The sequence below is a fragment of the Pteronotus mesoamericanus genome, unplaced genomic scaffold, assembly GCF_021234165.1.
Source record: "Pteronotus mesoamericanus isolate MK-2021 breed Mesoamerican mustached bat unplaced genomic scaffold, CSHL_Meso_final contig_73, whole genome shotgun sequence".
Taxonomy (NCBI): domain Eukaryota; kingdom Metazoa; phylum Chordata; class Mammalia; order Chiroptera; family Mormoopidae; genus Pteronotus; species Pteronotus mesoamericanus.
The window spans coordinates 9,913,696-9,933,070 of NW_026555245.1; the positions used below are offsets into that span (position 1 = coordinate 9,913,696).

Genomic DNA, 19,375 nt, shown 5'->3' on the forward strand with positions numbered 1-19,375 from the left:
GTTCCAAGTCTGTAAAAATTTAACATAAAAGCCAATTTAGCTCAATTACCTATTACCAAATTTAAATATTAAAAGAAAATCCCCCCAAAGTACCCTGACCATGTAGCTCAGTTGGTTGGCTGTCATTCTGCAAAGCGAAAGGTCGCTGGTTTAATGCCTGTCAGGGCACATGAGTGGGTTGTGGTTTTGTCCCTGGTCAGGGAGCATGTGAGAGGCAACCTATCCACGTTTCTCTCCCTTTCTCCCTCCCTTCCCTTTAAAAATAAATAAATAAATTCTTTTAAAAAATTTCCCAAAAGTACTCTGAATAAGTAATAAAATATAAAGACTTTCCACCCACACAAAAGAGTAATTTAAATTGTTTATAATTTGACTTACTAGAAGAAGGCACTATGAGTAAATAAATGTTTTCCAGTACAGCTACAACTGGTTGAGTATAAAGGTTTTTCCATGGAATTTTAAGATTTAGATTACCTACATTAAAAAAAAGACAAAAAATATTCATTTAACCAATACTTATTGTGAGCTTACTTTCTGTCAGACATTAGCAGAGATAAAGTGGCTTTTGACATTACAAGTTCAGTCACTTCATACAAAGCTATTTGATAACCAAAAACAAGCCTTTGTTGTGAAAATTTGAAATTATTTGTATTAGTATTGTTGGAAAATCTACTAAATGATAACTTAAATATTTACAAGTTTCTTTTTCTGGCAGTCTGTACCACAAACATTCTAATATTCTTCTATTAACCAACAATCTTTGATATTATAATTTAGAATCTCCTCATTCTTACTCTAAATCTCTGTAAGAAGTACTTTCCCTATACTTTAAAAAAGATTATATATTTTATTTTCATATATATGAGGGGGGACCCCCAAAAATATAACTTAAGAAAATTGTTTATTTTTACATGTTTAAGCTTCAATCACCTTTAAAATACTCTCCCATTTGATTTAATACACCTATCGAGATGTTTTTCCCACTGCTCAAAACAATTTTTGAACTTATCAATTTTGATACCTTTAGTGCTTCTGCCGTTTCTGTTTCACCTCTTCCACATTAGCAAAACGTTTCCCTTTAAGGTCTTTTTTCGTACTGGGAAACAAAAAAAAAAAGCCATTCTGGGCGAGATCGGGTGAATAGGGAAGAGGGGCACCAGGGTCATGCCGGTTTTTGGCCACAAGCTGCTGAACACTCAGCTCTGTGTGGGCAGGTGTGCCCGTAAATCACCCATCATGAAATGGGCAAACGCACTGAAAGTGTCTTTTAGAAAAGTTCACTGAATCTGAGCACAGCCTCTCACAATACCACCAGCTAGTACACTGATACAGATGGGTTCCTAAAACACTCACTCTACTAGGGACTTGTCCTACAAGGGGCCTGCTCTCCATAAGATAATTCTGTTTTTTTTGGGGTGGAGTCCCCCCTCCTACAGTCATGTGCAGCTTCACAATGAGGATGTGTCTGAGAAATTTGTCATTATGTGATTTTGTCATTGTACAAACATCATAAGGTGTTTACTTACAGAAACCTAGATGGTCTAGCCTAGTATGCACGTAGGCTATGTAGTATAGCCTATTGCTCCTGGGCTACAAACCTGTACAGGATATTATTGTACAAAACAATACAAAATTAAATCAAGCACAAGAGAAAATTATGCAATCAGGAGATTGAATAAGCATAAGATGTATGCGGTAGGCATAACATGGCATAATGATTCACAACCAACTTTTTAAGTAGAAAAAGTACTCTAAAATAAGAATAAAAAATATAAAGTAAATACATAAAACAGTAACAGTCATGTATTATCTTTATCAAGTATTATATACTGTACCTAAGTATATGTGCTATGCTTTTAAATTGGCATTGCAGTGGGTTTGTTTACACCAGTACTATCACAACCACATGAGTAAATGCACTGAGCTGCAATAGCTATGACACCACTAGGCAGTAGGAATTTTTTGGCTCCATTAGAATCTCACGGGACCATATAGTATGTGCAGTCTGCTGTTGACAAAAATGTTACTCTGCAGTGTATGAATGTATGTACAGCAATATACATATGTATGATTATCACTATAAAAGTATGTACACACATAGCTCTAGTGAGAATGAGGAGCATGGGAAATATTTGAAAATTATTCAAATGAGTATTTTACAATCCAATAGCAAAGATAATTAAACTTCTTTAATGAAAAAATACTATGTAACAGGTTGTGTATATCATTGATTCTAGATTTCTGTTTAGAAAATTTATATAACAAAGAGTTTCAAATATTTTTAAATTATTTAGAAAGTATAAATCTTGATTTACAAAGAATTGTCATAATTGGGAAAGGGAAAGATTATTAAATACACTATTTTCACACTGACAGGTTAGTAATTTGACAAGGGAAAAAAATCTACTTAGATTTCTTTCCATAATCTATGTTTTAAAAAAAACGAAATTGAGAAAAAGATTTCTTCACACAATGTCAATCTAGAGAAAAAGAAACTATCAGATTTCTAAGAGGAATAACTTTCTAAGTTTTGAAATCAGAGAAGTTGGTGACCATTTCAAATTTCTGTACAGTACAAAACATAACCAAAATGAGATGAGTTGTCACACATTTGACAGTTTATTTATAATTGTATCAAGCAGACTGATTATACACATACACACATATATTAGTAATCAAAAAAAGTAAATGAACTTAAGGACAGAGAACAGTGACAAAATGCCATTAAGTATTCAAGGCAAAACATATAAAATTAATAATGTAGCATTTTCACCAATCTTTTTTTTAACCAAACTTTTTTCTCTCATTATAAGATATAAACTTTTTACAGAAAATTTGGAAGCTTCGTAAAAATATAAATGAAGGTAATTCCAAAAATCTCCCACATGAAGACAAGTACTTTTAAAATATGTATGAATATTTATATTCCATCAATGAATTCTGCATCCTTACTGAGGAAAACTTTGAAAGATCACTAAGATTAACAATATACAATAATAGCAAGGGAACAACATGTTCCTATAAAACTGGTTGTACTACTGTACCACTCATTTGGAAACACGTATTTCTTTCATTCAATATACTACGTTTCTATTATATGCTAGGTATTGTGCTAAGTGCTGTGGATGCAATAAAAATTAAATCCACTTCTCAAGAAACTTATTGTCTAGCAGAGGAAAAAATGATATTAAAGAATGACACGTGTAAACAACACCTTAAATGAGTATGAAAATTATTGTATATTAGGTACTTAATGAAGTATACTTTGCACTATCTTACATTAATACTAAAAATTACCTTATTATCATTGTTAAACATAGGCAGACAAGAAATCAGAGGAAACAAAGAAGGCAGGCTCTAAATGAAATCAGATCTATCTACTCTCCTTGTACATTTTTTTTACTTTTCTTGATGTTAAATTTATTAACACTGAAATATAATGATTATAATTATAAAATTTAATTACTTCTCAAAAATTTTTAAAAGCTACACAAAAATACTTACTGTAATATTTTTTTACTTTTGAAAATACAGTATTTCTTTACAATGTCCAAATATGTATTAAATGTATTATAATATTACCGTAAAAAATAAATGAGGTCAAATCAACATGAATTATGAGAAATCGCTATTAAATGTTAGAGTATAGAATGTACACATACCATGATTACAAGTAATTAAAGGATACAAATAAAAAATTATAGAAATATGCAAAAATAAATGTTAAGTGAAAAAGTAATAGGTGACATGGTTTCCTCTCTTATTTATACTAAAATGTCTTTAAATTGGAGGGAAGGGAGATAATTTGTGTCTCAGCAATGTAAGATAATGAAAACGTTCTTGGGCAAATGGTCTAACACCAACGATAAGGACACAAAATTATGGAGATATTTATCATGTAACTTAGATGAGCTTTAAAAATACTTTGTTCACCCACTGACACCAATGTCACAATAACACTATATAAATCCTACTATACAAACTATCTGTACAACAAAATACATCTACATACTTTCAAGTCTCAAATAATGACAGTATCATCATGCACAATATTTAAAGCAATAAAGTTCAAACAGTAATTTAAACAATAAAGTTGAATCAGTAAGCCAACATAGTTTAAGAAACCAAACATCCAGGTTTTTATTACATTTTATTTTTTAAGTATATTTTATTGATTACGTTGTTACAGTTGTCCCATTTTTTATCTCCCCTTTAACCCCCTCTGCCCTGCACCCTTCCTTCCACCAGCAATCCCCCCCCCTTTAGTTCATGTCCGCAGGCCTTACATATAAGTTCTTTGTTCTCCATTTCCTATACTATTCTTAACCTCCCCCTGTCTATTTTGTTTCTACCAATTATGCTTCTTGATCCCTGTACCTTTTTATTAAACATTTTAAAACATCATATTTCAATCAGTTTTTGCTCCAGCAATACACTTAAAATGTAAAGTATCAACATATGGAAAATAATATAGAACAAGGACAAGCACAATATTCATGGAAACCTAGAAAACTTCCAAATCAGAAACTCAGTTTCTGAAAGGTCCATGGCCACACTCTGGTTGCTCTAGACTCTGCTCCTTACGTTACATATCCACGGACAATCAGAAAACAGAAATGATAACTAGTTAGAAACCTAAGAAATTGAATGGGTTATGGTCTCAAAGTTTTGGCTCTCAATTAACTCATTTTTAACACCTGATAAGATGCATAATTTCATAAGTATTGGGCAAAGAATATGTGGATCACACAATATTTTTAAGCCATACAATTAAGTTCCACCTAGATAAAAACACATGATTATTTTCAATTAATGCTCAGACACATTTTAAAAAATCGCATTACAGAAATACTAAACATATTATTCTGGTTGCATTTCCAGCAAGGAGAATATCTAAATAAACAGAGCTTACCTATATGACCAACTTTAATTTTAAATGGCACATCCAATTGACTCTACAAAAAATACATGGAAATAAAACATTAGTACACATATAGCTAAGCGAAAGAGATGAATATTTCTTTCTTCCTAGAATTATTTAAAGAGCTTAAGTTAACTTATACCTTCTCTTTACCTTCAACACATTTAAATTTATAAATACATAATTAGGTTCTTGTTCTCAAACACCTAAAATTCAAGAAGACTGATCTTTTGAAAATAAATAGGGAAAAGGTTTTACAGTAATATTGACCACCTAAGTTACCCATACCAAAATCACTACTACTTTTACTTTGGGGGGAAAAAAGTAGAAAAAGTTCCACTGTCAGCAAGTACTTATAAAGGAGATTAAAACTCCATATTGCAAAAAATATCTTCAAAAAATTTCTCCACTTTCACTGGGGGAAAGGGAAGCTTTTCCAAAAAAAGGTGCTGGGAAAACTGGATACCCACATGCAAAAGAATCCAATATACAAAGATTAACTCAAGATGGACTAAAGAAGTAAACATAAGAACGAAACTATAAAACCTTTGAAGAAAACATAAGGTAAAATTTGGCAGTAATTTCTTGGATATATCACACTAAAGGCTAAGGCAACAAAAGAAAAAAAGGACATAAAATTCAGTTTCAAGCTTGTAATCAAAATTACAAGCTTTTGCAAATGAAAGAACACCATCAACAGAGACAAAGGCCACTCACAGAATGGGGGGACATATTTACAAATCAAGTATCTGATAAAGGTAAAAATCCAGAATATATAAAGGGCGACATAACTTGACCAAAAAAAAACAATCAAAATATCGATAACAGCTTTCAGTAGTTATCTCCCCAAAGAACATACACAAATGGCTAATAAACACATTAAAAGATGCTCAACCTTCCTAGTCTTGAAAGAAATACTAAGGAAAACCAAAATGAGATACCGCTTTAAACCTATTGGGATGGGTATTATCAGATAACAGAAAATAAATGTTGCAAGGATGTGAAGAAATTGAAACCCTCATGCATTGCTAGTGAGAATATAGAATGCTTCAGCTGCTGTAGAAAACAGTTTGGTGATTCCTGAAAAGGCTAAACATAAATTTACCATATAATCCAGCAATTCAGCTCCTATGTATTTACTCACACAAATGGAAAGCAAGGACTCAAAAAGATATGTGTATGCCAACATTCATGGCAGCATTTTTCATAAGAGCCAAAAGACAGAAACAATCTGGTTGCTCAAGACACTGCTCCTTACGTTACATATCCATGGACAATCAGCATACAGAAATGATAACTAGTTAGAAACCTAAGAAATTGAATGGGTTATGGTCTCAAAGTTTTGGCTCTCAACAAAGTGTCCATCAACGCAAGAACAGATAAAGAAAATGTGCCAAATAAATGTAGTATGGTCTTATGTGGCTATAAAAAGGAAAGATGCTCTGATACACACTATAACACTGGTAAACCTTGAAGGAATACTCTAAGTAAAACAAGCCAGACAGAAAATGACAAAATAGCATTATTCTACTTGTATAAGGTACCTGGAATAGGCAAATCAATAGAAACAGAAAACAGATTAGAGGTTACCAGAGTCTATAGGGAGAAGGACTAGAAAGTTAATTTTTTTATGGTTATAGGGTTCCTTTGGCCTAATGAAAAAGTTTTAGAAACAGATACTGGTGATGATTGTACATTATAAATGTAATTAATGCCACTAAATTCTATAGTAAAAACTGGTTAAAATGGTATAAGAAACTGAAGATGACTGGGAAAATAAGTAAAAAAAATTCAGAAACTAATACAACATTGTGTCAATTATACTTTAAAATTTTTTAAAAATAAAACCATATAGAAAGAAACATTAGGTATTTTTAAATGGAGAAAATTATACTGGCAATTTGTGATTTTAGGGTGATTAAGAATCCATTTTGCAAAATTCACAGTTTACAAAATTTATTTTCAAAAAATTTTCTCCAATTTAAATGATTTAAGGGGACAAAGGAAATCAGGAAAAAGTCTACATAAATGCCCTAAGAAATTTCTTTATAGTCAAAACATACCAGGGCATTTTCTTTAATTTCCAGGTTCTTCAGGGCCACAGCTCCTAAAAATGATTTAAAAAAATAAAATTGAAATATTCAAATATTTTTCATTTTAAAAGTTAGGTATACTTCATTCCTAAAATGATGTATTAAGAAAAAATAGTTACAAATAAAATAATGGGTTGGCCAAAAAGTTCATTTAGTTTTTTCCATATGATGTTGTCTTTAACTTCATTAGAAACAATTTTGTTAGGCTGTATTGTGACGGCTGTCATATCGGCATGCATTTGAAAAAAATCAAAATTGATGAATTTTTGTGTAGCCATTTTATTATTGAAAACTTCTGGCATATTGTGCCTTATTTCAAGAAATGTGAAAACACAACTGAAACACAAGAAAAGATTTGTGCAGTGTTGGAGAAGATGCTGTGACTCACCAAACATGTCAAAAGTATTTTGTTAAGGTTCTTTGGCACTACTGATATTGTGGCCAAATAATTCTTTCCTGTGGGGCGGTCTTATATATTGGAAGATGTTTAGCAGCACCCCTGGCCTCTATCCACTAGAAGCCAATAGCAGGAGATAGGAAACATACTCAAAATATCCAAATCAATACAGTTATTGGTGAAAATGAAAAATGTGTATTTTACGGAAAAAACTGAACAAACTTTTTGGCCAATCCAATACATAACAGAAAACAGAATCCAACTATAATTTTATTAGCTCACCTTCATTCTTCAACTTAAGACTGTACATTTGACCAAACATCATTTATTGTTAAGTTATGATCTCTACAGTTGTAGCTCCATGTTTTTACATTTTAATCAGAATTACACAAATAATATGAATGAGGCAAGGTGGCATGATATAAGAACAAGATACAAAAATTAACTGTATTAAAGTATACTTGTGATAAAGAACTAGAAATTCTTCAATCCAAAATCAGCAAGATACATAAACATAAACTTCCCAAACTGAAGTGCAAAGAGAAAAATAAAAGAAAAATAATGAAACAGAATGTCCAAGAACTGTAGGACAATTGTAATAGTTGTTTTAAGATATGTATAATGGAAATGCCAGAAGGAAAAAAAGGCAAAAAGATGGATTAATAATGACAGAGAAATTTCCAAAATTAATGATAAAGACACCAAACCATGGATCCAGGAAGCTTGGAAAACGCCAAGCAGAAAAATACAAAAATAAAATAAAATAAAATTCACACTCAGGCATATCATAATCAAACTGAAGAAAACCAAAGAAAAACCTTGAATGTCATCCATAAATTCCACTTCTGGGTGTACATCCAAAGGGAAAGAAAACGGGATATCACAAAGATTTCTGCACTCCCGTGTTTACTGCAACATTATTTACAATAGCCAAGATGTGTTACCAACCTAAGTGCGTACATCAACAGAGAAGGGATAAAGATGTGACACATAAACACACAAAAAATATGAAATACTCAGTGATGAGAAAAAAAGAAAATCCTGCCACTTGCTATACCATGGATAGACATTAGGTGGCATAATGTTTAGTAAGATAAGCCAGACATATAAAGACAAATATTATTTATGTGGGATATAAAAAAGTCAAACTCAGAAACAGAGAGTAGAGTGATTGTTGCCCCAAGGTGGGATGTGCAGGAATTGGGGAGATGCTGTTAAGAGTGTGCTTGCTTGCAACCAGGAAATGAATTAACTTCTGGTGATCTAATGCACATCACAGTGCTTATAGTCAACAATATCGCATTATAAACTTCAAAAGTGCTAAGAGACTACATTTTAAATGTTCTTACCACAATAAGTAAATGATAATAATGTGGCACAGTAAAAGTGTTAGCTAAAGTTACAGTGGTACTCACAATACAACACAAGGTGAGGCAAAAGTAGGTATGGGACATAATACAATAATTAATTAATAATAACACAAGTATAAAGTCTGTTTTACGTACTCATAACTGTAAACCTACTTTTGTCCCATCTTGTAAAGAAATGTGTCAAATCAAAATGTTGTGCCCATTAAACTTACACAATGTTATATATGTTAGATTAACAAAAAATTAAAAATTTTGAACGAAAATAGAGAAACACACACACACACACACAAATAGAGGTACAAGGAATAACTGAATCGAAGAATTCACCAGAGAAAGTCAAAAGCTGACTCAAACAGACAAAAGAATGAATCAGCAAACTTGAAAACAAATTATTTAAAAATACAGAGGAAGAGAAATTTAAAATGAAGAAAAGTGAACAGAGCCTAAGGGACTCATGGGACATTGTCAAATGTATGCATTATGTAAATCCAAAAGGAGGAAAAAGAAGTGAAGAGAATTTGTTTGAAGCAATAATGACCAACACTCCCAAATTTGCGGAAAAACGTGGATATATGAATCCAAGAATCTCAATCAAGAAACATGATAATCAGAAACAAAGAAAGATTAAAGGGAGCAAGAAAAAAAATTATACACAGACTCCTCAATAAGAATCAGTAGATTTCTCCACAGAAATCTTGTAAGCCAGAACAGATTGGTGATATTTTTAAAGTACTCAGAGGCAACAACAACAACAACAACAAGGAAACAAAAAAAGCCCACTGAGAACATGAACATTATATCCAGCAAAATGTATCTACTTCACAATGAGTAAAAAATTAAGACATTATCAGATAAACAAAAGCTGAGGGGATTTATTACCAGAAGATCTGCCTTACAAGAAATTTCAAAGGGAGTCCAAGTTGAAAAAATGCTAGGCAGCAACTTAAAACCATGTAAGAAGAATATATATATGTTCTACAGAAAAGGTAAAAACATGGACAGATATAAAAAACAGTATTATTGTAATTTTACTCTGTAACTCCACTTTTTGTTCTTTTACAGTATTTAAGAGACAAAGGAATAAAAACATATCTACACTAATAGGTACATAATATATAAAAATGTCATTTGTTATGTCAACAACAAAGTTGGGGAGGCAAGCTCTAAAGGACTAAAGTTACTGATGTGATTAAAGTTAAGTTGGTATCAGTTTAAAATATGTTGTTATAAAATTAAAATATTACATGTCATCCCTGTGGAACCACAGAGGAAATATCTACAGAAAAACACAAAAGGAAATAAGGGAATAAAAACCTGTTACTAAAAAAAAACCAAAAACTGACTGGCCCTGGCTGGTGTGGCTTAGTGGACTGAGTGCCGGCCTGCAAACCACAGGGTAACCAGTTCAATTCCCAGTCAGGGCACAGGCCTGGGTTGCAGGCCAGGTCCCCAGTGGGGGGCGCACAAGAGGCAACCACACATGGATGTTTCTCTCCCTTTCTCCTTCCCTTCTCCTCTAAAATATTAAATAAAATATTTTTTAAAAAATTAACTGAATACAAAGAGAGTAAAGGGAAAAATTACACAAAAAGTTAAAAGACATATAGAAAATAATTTATAAAATGGCAATAGTATGTATTTTTCCTACTAGTAATTATTTTAAATGTAAATAAATTCCCAATCAAGACAAAAATGGGCAGAATGAATTTTTTTAAAAAATAAAATAGGATCCTACTATATGCCATCTATAAAAGATTCCTTTAGCTTTAACAACATACACAGGCTGAAAGTAAAAAAATGGAAAAAGATTTCCCAAACCAATATCCAAGAGGGCAGAGTATGTGAGTGTGTGCCCATGTGTTACATGCCACTGAGTCAGCTCCAAATCCTGGCAACCACTGAATGAGAGATGTCCACAATGTCATGTCCTCAGCAGTCCTGCTCAGGTCCTTAAGACTCCTGCCTATGGCTTCTTTATGGAGTCAATCCATCTCATGTGTGGTCTTCCTCTTCTCCTGCTGCCTTCTATCTTCCAGAACTGTCTTTTCCAAAGATCCCTGCCATTTTATGATATGATCAAAGTAGAACAGCTTCCGTTTTGCCATTTTTGCCTCCAGTAATATTTCAAGCTTAATTTGCTTAAGAACCCCCTTGTTCATCTTCCTGGTGGTTCAGGGTATCCATAGAGCTCTCCCCAAAACACCATATCTCAAATGAATCTTTTTGCCCCCATCAGCCTTCTTCATTGTCCAGCTTTCTTATCCACACATAGTAACTGAGAATACAAAGGTGCAGATGATCTTAGCCCTTGCTGCTAATGATACATCTTTGTACTTGATGACCTTTCCTATTTTTCCATTGCAGCCTTCCAAGTTTCAGCCTTCTTTTGATTTCTTGGTTGCTGTCTCCATTTGAACTGAGGACTGAACCAAGGCAAGTAAAATCTACAACAGTCCCAGTATCTTCATAGCCAATATTAAAGTTGTCTATTTTTTCTGCAGTCATGCTTTTTGTCTTCTTGGTGTTCAAATGCAATCTTGCTTTGACACCTTCTCCTTTCACTTTTGTGTCATTTCAAACCATTGCTTCTTTCTGCCAGTAAGATGATCATCTGCATATCTTAAGTTATTGACATTTCTTCTACCAATTTTCACTTCTCCTTCCTCTTGAGTCTAGTCCAGTGTTCATATAATATGTTCTAGTACAGACTTTAAAAATAAGAAGATAAAATGAGCCCTTGTTTGACACCTTTGCCTGGAAAGGCAAACTATGGGAAACTGTTCTGTCTCTCCATACTCTGTCTTGATAGTGGCTTCCTACAGGTTATGCATTAGAACAATCGAGTGCTGAGGCACAAATGTTTCTTGCAGAGATACCCACAGGTTTTCATGAGCTACAGTCAAGGGTTTCGCTGTAATCTATAAAATATAGACTAACCTTCTTCTGAAATTCTTTGGAGCTTGCCAGTGTCCAATGAACGTTCACAACTAGACCTCAACTACCTCTTCCTTTATTGAATCCAGCTTGAACATCTGGCATTTCTTGTTCTACATAAGGTAGAAGCCTTTGTTGCATCACACTGAGCATTACTTTACTTGCATGGGAAATTGAAGTAATGGTCTATACATACTGCACTCCTTGGCATCTCCTTGCTTAAAAACTGGGATGTATTTTGACCATTTTCAGTCTGTAGACCACTGTTCTCCATATTTGTTGACAGTCTTGTTAGAATTTTGACAAATTCAGTCTCTATGACTTCAAAAATTTCTATCAGAATCCCATCTAACCCTGGTAAATTTTTTTTTCCTAATACTTTCAGGGCAGTTTTCACTTCACTTTCTAGAATGGCAGGGTCTTCTGCTTAAGAATCTACTTCAAAGCTATCTGTCATACTTTTGTCTTTTCTGTATATATTTTTCAGTACACTGTTCCCACCTTCCCTTTATTTTCTCCTGGTCAGATAATGTACTTCCTTGATGGTCGTTCAGCCTTCTTATTCTAGGTGTGGATTTGCTTTTATTTTTTGAATCTTTGAGATCACTTGTTTTTCCATTTTTATTGTTCTCCTCTATTCCCTTACATTGACTGTTCTAAAAGCTCTCTTTATCTCTGCATGATAGTAATTGGAAAACTGTGTTCAAAGTTCTCACCCTGCTTTTGTTACCTTTTTACTTTTGCTTCTTGACTGTTTTTAATAATTTTTAGTGTTTCTTCATCTATCCATCTTGATTTTTCCTTCTAGCATTGTTTTTTTCTCATTCTTCCCTAATAGTAGTTCTAGTTTCAGTCCACAGCTGTTTTGGCTCTCAGTCAATCAAGCTTAAGTCTATTTTTTATGTGAACTTCAAATCCATCAGGAATGTTATTTACATTTAATTTTGGCACTAAAATTCTTTTAGTGCTCTTCTTTAGCTTTATTCTAATATTTGGTATTAGCAGTTGGTGGTCAGTGTCACAATCTGCTCCTGTTCTTGTTTTGGCAGGGAGAATACAGCCTCCCCATCTCCTGCTTTCAATTACATAGTCTCTTTGATTTATTAACCACTTGGTGATGTTCATATATACAGTCTTCTGTTCAGCTGTTTGAAGCATGTGTTTGCAATGGACAAGTTGCTGGCTTCATAGAAATCCACAAGCCAATCTTCTGCTTTATTTCTGACCCCTAATTTCCTACTTTTGCATTCCAAGCCAATCACCATTAACTGTCAGCATGTTTTGTTCTGAAGTGTGATAAAATTCTACTTCATATTTGCATTAGCTTTCAATTCCATCTTCTTCAGCCCCTGTAGTTGGGGTCACATTTTTGAGTGATGGTTATGTTAATAGGTTTTCCTAGAGGTCTCATCAATGTTACTCAGTCAGACATTGCACTGTGGCCCCTGATTGCTTGTGCTACATCTCTCCTCAATAGTGAAGCTTCTCCATTTCTTCTGAGTTTTTCATTTCCAGAGAAAAATACTTGGTAGTTGCCTGACTATAAATGTTGTATTCCAGTCTATTTGAGTTCAAACACTACAACGTGTAGCTGTTCCATTTCTTGGTATACCCTGGCTCATGTTTGTTACACTCCAATTCTAATGGCATGTACTGTGCAGCACTGTACCTTCCTTTTGCATGTGTGCATATCAGCTGCTAGATGTCCTTCTGGCTTTGATTTGGCTATGTCATTAGAAACAGCGCTATTTGAACTTGTTCTCTATTCTTGCCCACTAACTGTCTAAGTGCTTCCTGACCTGGAAGCCTTTATCTTTCAGCACTATCTGATATTTCTTTTTCAACTGTCTCATCATTGGGTTTTCAAGGTAAAATGAAATGAGAAAAATAATTTTAAAAATGCAGCAGTGGTTTACCATTGTGTTCTGCCATACAGTGTAGAGGTGCAGAACACATGAGTTTGGGTTCATGGTGTTGCAAATGCATACAAAATATAGGTGCTTCTGTGGGTAACAGAGATAGCTATACTAATATTAAACAAAATGAGCTGTAAGTCAAAGTCATTACAAAAGACAAAAAAAACTGTATGATAGTAAAAGGGTCAAGTCACTAAAAAGATATACTTGCAAACATATGTATATACACCAAACATCATAGCTCAAAAGCGTATGATGCAAACACTGACAGAATTATAAGAGAAAAATAGATAGCTCTACAATAATACTAGTAGGTTTCAATGTGACTTAATAATGGATAGAAAAAACAGACAGATTATTAACAAGGAAGTAGACTAATGGAATTTAAGAAACATATACCAAACAACAGCAGAATACATAATTTTCTCAAGTGCACATGGAACATTCTCTAGATAGGTCACATGTTAGGCAACAAAAAAATCTAAATAAATTTTAAGAGACTGAAATTATATAAACTATCTTTTCTGATAATGGAATGAACCTAGAAATCAACAGCAGAAGGAAAACTGATGCAGCAAAAGCAGTCCTGGGAAAAAAATTTATAGCTATGCATGTTTACATTAAGAAGAACACATATGCCAAATCAATAATCTAAAGCTGCATCTTAAAGAAATAGAAAAAGAGTAACTAAACCCAAAACTGCCAGAGACCAAAATAATAAAAATTAAAATAGAGATAAGCAAAATAGAGAAGAGAAAATCAATAAAGAGAAATCAATGAGAACAAAGGTTGCTTCTTCAAAAAAAAAAATCAAAATTGACAAATCTTTAGCTAGGCTAAGAAAAGAAAGAAGAATCAAGTAACTATGATCAAAAACGGAGTGGACAATACTACCAATTTTACAAGTACAAAAAGGATTAAAGAGAGTACTATGAACAACTGTGTATCAACAAATTGGATAGCCTAGATGAAATGGATACAATCCTAGAAACACAATTCTAACAACTAATGAATACTGAAAATATCGATAATCTGAACAGATCTATAATCAATAAGGGGATTTCATCAACAATCAAGGAACTCCCACCAACAACAAAAGGCCCAGGACCAGACGGAATCATTATGAATTCTACCAAACTTTTTTTTTTTAGTTTCCCTTAACCTGTTCCAAAAAACTGAAGTGCAAAGAAGGCTTCCAAACTCAATCTATGAGATCCACATTAATTTAATATGAAAGCCACATAATATATCCAAAAACTAACTCAAAATGGATCAAAGGTTTAAATGTCATATCTTAAAACTATAGAACTCTTTACAGAAAGCATAGATGAAAAGTTCCATGACATTGGATTTCGCAATGATTTCTTGGCTATGACATCAAAAGCACAGGAAACAACAAAGAGATGATTTGAACTTCATCAAAATTAAGTTTTTGTGCCTCATAGGACACTATCAACAGTGCAAAGGCAACACAAGGAATGAGAGAAGTATTTGCAACTCACTCAGAATATATAAAGAACTCCTTCAACTCAACAACAGCAACAATTAAAAGATGGCCAGAGGTCTTTAATACACATCTGTTTAAAGAAGATATACAAATGGCCAATACGCACAGGAAAACATATTCAACATCACCAGCTTTTAGGGAAATGAAAATCAAGCAACGAGGTATCATCTCACCCTCAGTAGGATGGCTTCTATTAACAAAACAGAAAATAACAAATGCCTCTGAAGATGTGGAGAAATTAGAACCTTTGTGCACTGTTGGTAGCAATGTAAAATGATTAACAATGTAACATATTAAGTCCATAATCTTAACATTTTTCCTAGGTAGTATTTATTTATAGTTTCTACTACTGAAATTTTCAAAGGATGTTTTTTTAAATCCTCTAAGTTTATATTACTTTTTAATATTTATCAAGACAAGTGTGTAATTGGTAAAAAAAATAAAAATAAAAAATGGACACACAGACCACTGAAACAGATTACAATCCAAAAGTAAATACACACAATATAAAGTATACTGATACTTACACAAGTGCAAAGATACTCAATGGAAAAGGATATTTTCAGTAAATGGTGCTAGAACAATTGGACATTTGCATCCACATGCAAACAAATGAATCTCAACCTTCAGCTATACCACACCTTGCACAAAAATAGATTAGAAATCTAATGTAAAATATTAAATTATAAATTTCTAGGAAAAAATCTTTGTGACTTCGGGTTAGGCAAAGATTTTGTAGATGTACATCAAAAGCATGACTCAAAATTTTAATCAACTGGACTTAGCCAAAAATTAAAACTTTTGCTTTGCAAAGACAAACTTGCAAAAGAGTAGGAGAATATATTTTCAAATCACATATCTGACAAAGGACTTGTATCTATAATATCTAAAGAACTCTCAACAATGGACAATAAGAAAACAAACGCTTAGGAAAAGATATTGGCAGTTCCTTAGAAAGTCATATGACTGTAATTCCACTTCTAAGTATATACCCAAGAGAATTTAAAACATGCCAACAAAAAAACTGTACATAAATGTTCACAGCAGCATTACTTATAAATGTTAAAAAGTAGGAATAACTTAAATGTTCATCAACTGAATAAAGGATAAACAAAAGGTCATGCATTCATACAATGGAATATTATTCAGTCATAAAAAGGAATGAATACTGATACATGCTACAACATGGATGAACCCAGAAAACATGTTAAGTGAAAGAAATCAGAAATGAAAGGCCACCTATATTGCATGATTCCATTTAAATGAAATGTCCAGAACCAAAGAAATATCTGAATCCACAGAAACAAACTACATTAGTGGTTGCTGAAGGTAGGGTGGAGGGATATTAAGAGAGAACTGCAGTGACTGTTAATGGTTATGATGTATATTTGAGGTTTGAAAATGTTCTAGAATTAGTGTTGACAGTCACACAACTATGTGGCTACATTAAAAAACACTTTGTATTTTAAAAGAGTGAATTTAATATGTGAATTAAATATCAATAGAAAAAATTAAATAAGCAAAAGATTTGAACAGACACATCAACGGAAATACACATGAGCAAAGAACAAGAAACTCAACATCTTTAATTAATAAGGAAATAAAAATTAAAACCATAATGTTTTACCACCATATACCTATCAGAATGGCCAAAAAGTTAAGTTTTTTAAGGGACAATACTATGTGCTAGTGAGGGTGCAGAGCAACTAAGCACTCATATAAGGGTGGTGAGGTTGCAAAATGGTAGAGCCACTTTAAAAAGCAGTTCCATCACTTCACATAAATTAAATATTCACTTACCATAATGATCTCAAAATCCCACTCTTAGGTATTCACGCAATGAAATAAAAATTTATGTTCACACAAAAACCAGTACATAAATGTTTATAGCAGTTCTTCATAATTGCCAAAAACTGAAATGTCCTTCAGCCTCTGAACAGATAAACATTTATAGCACAACCATACAACAGGAATAATATTAAAAAATATAAGAATGAAACACTGATGGCTTGCAACACATGGATGACTACCAAATTCATTTTATATAAGCTAAGTAAAAGGAGTAAAACTAAGTAAAAGATGCCAGACCCCAAAAGCTCCACACCATAATTACATGGCACTCTAGAAAAGGCAAAACTGTAGAGGTGGAAACAGATCAGCAGTTCCGAGGAGGCGGGGTAGGGACTGGGTGGGATGGACTGCCAAGGGGCAGCAGAGGGAATTTGGTTGGAACTCTCCTGTACCATGGCTGTGATAGACAGCTGTATATCACAACAGAGAATTTTATTGTATGTAAATCTTAAATAAACAAATCCTGGGATAAATCACACTCCACACAAAGCTCCACCTAGTATATGAAGCAAACTTGCTCTATAAAGCAAAGTACACCATAAAATACTTTCAAGGCTTCCTTCGGAGGTAGGTGAAGACACGTTTTGTTATTTTAACTTTGCAAATGAGAAGCCACACAGATTAAGCAATATCCAAGTTTCTGGTACTGCTCAGAGATGCTGAACTAACACTTAACGTCCTTAGCTCTTGTAGTCCCACTCCCTATCATGGTTCTAGGTACTATCATTAGTAACAAGGGGCCTTCTTAGTCTTCTTTAGCAAACTAAATTACCTATGTCATAAAAGACAAAAATCTAGAAAAACGAGTATTTTAGAAGAAGCCTGAAAGTGTGTGTATATTCAAGAAAAATTATTTTCTAAAAAATATACACTATTTACAAACACACATAAAATTAATCTAAACTTTGACCTGGGAGATTTATTTCATAAAGAAAAGGAATCTAATTTCTAACAGGTGTTTAAAATAAAAGGTACAAAAACACACAGAAGCACTAAAAATGAGGCTGCTAATAAGAGCACTAGAGTAAACAGACACAAAGTGAAGCTTCGGTCCTTCACTATCTAAGCAACGTTAAGCGCAGGTTCGTCCCTGTCTTCCAAGTACGGTATGTTGCACTCCTGCACCTCGTTTCTTTAAAAATTCCGTCATTCCCTCTGACCCACAAAACCCTAAACCCTTACAAACGTTAACACATTCCTGACTCAGGTTGTGAGCTGAAAACACACAACCCTTTAAGTTATTATACACAGGAGTTTCGCTTTTTGTTATCAGTCGAATCCAGGCGAGCAACCCGAGTCCGGGCGGTGTGGCCCGAGAAAACATCGCGGTTTGATCATACAAGGAAGCTGGGGAAGGAAAGAAGAGGGTGTCTTTGGTGACAGCGTCTTGCCTTCACGTGCAAGGCAGCGTGCGACACTCCGTGGGCTCTCCGTCATAAGCCAAGGGGGAGAAATGACAGCAACAAGACCAAGCCCATGTGCTTCTGGTCGCCTCCCCTCGCCCAACACAGCTGAAGCCTGGCAGGAATTCTACGAGGACAGGAATTTGAACTCCAGACCCTTGGAGTCCTCTACAGCACCCTCAGCCGCTCGGCTCGTAAAAAGGGGGCCTTCTCACCCAGCACCCATGATCCCATCCCATCCTGACAAAAAATAAACTCGCCGGCGGAGGCCCGGAACTGCCGCCCGCTTTACGTAATTTGACCCCGAGGAGGGCGGTGGCAGGTGTGGACGCCGGGCAAGACAGGGGCCCGAAGCCCCAAGACGGTAGGGCCCGGCTCCAGCAATACAGGGTCGTGAGGGAAGTAAGACTGAGGGACGGCGACAGTCTCGTTACCTCCCCAGATGCCCAGAGTGAGCTGGGACGTGTCCAGGTTCACCACATAGTCCCCCAAGAACCGGTTCAACACATCCACGACCACCGACTCGAACACCATTTTCCTCAGCCGCGGTGGACACGGAGGCCGGCTTCCCGCGCGCCTTCCTCTTGTGATGGCCCTCCCGTGCAGCTCCCTCGAGACCCGCTCGGTTCACCCGCTCCTGCGCGGCTGCCGACAGTAGCGTAACCCGTGGGGGACGCGCAGCCCCGCCTCCATCCGGAGGAGGCGGCCGCTCAAGCAACGCGTGCGCAGCTCGGGCTGGAGGGCGGGGGCGGAGCCAGGCTCCGATCTGGGCGCGGCAGCCAGAGAGGGAGCCTAGGCAACTGCGCCACTGGCTCTCAGACGATCGCCCCTCCTTTGCCCGACCCGACTCTTTTTCCTAATGAGCCCGCCACCTCCCCCATCGCCTGGCAACCGGGCCAGTAGTCCGAGCTGCCAGGTATTTTCCGCCCCGGCCCCGACCAGGAGACCTATGTCAAGGCCGGCACCATGAGCGGGGCGGAGCG

The 19,375-nt window shown here is 34.9% G+C and overlaps 1 protein-coding gene across 3 annotated transcripts in view; it reads right to left on the reverse strand.

Annotated features, from left to right (window-relative positions):
* Positions 1–19,081, reverse strand: part of VPS13A (vacuolar protein sorting 13 homolog A) — a 217,821-nt gene extending 198,740 nt beyond the window's left edge. For all 3 annotated transcript variants that reach the window (XM_054583005.1, XM_054583003.1, XM_054583006.1), the window contains exons 1-4: positions 18,827–19,081; positions 6,985–7,028; positions 4,913–4,955; positions 379–474 (exon numbers count right to left, since the gene is read on the reverse strand). In XM_054583005.1, the coding sequence (XP_054438980.1) occupies positions 379–474; positions 4,913–4,955; positions 6,985–7,028; positions 18,827–18,926 (283 nt within the window). In that variant the 5' untranslated portion in view covers positions 18,927–19,081. The remainder of the gene's footprint in view (positions 1–378; positions 475–4,912; positions 4,956–6,984; positions 7,029–18,826) is intronic.
* Positions 19,082–19,375: the final 294 nt, after the last annotated feature.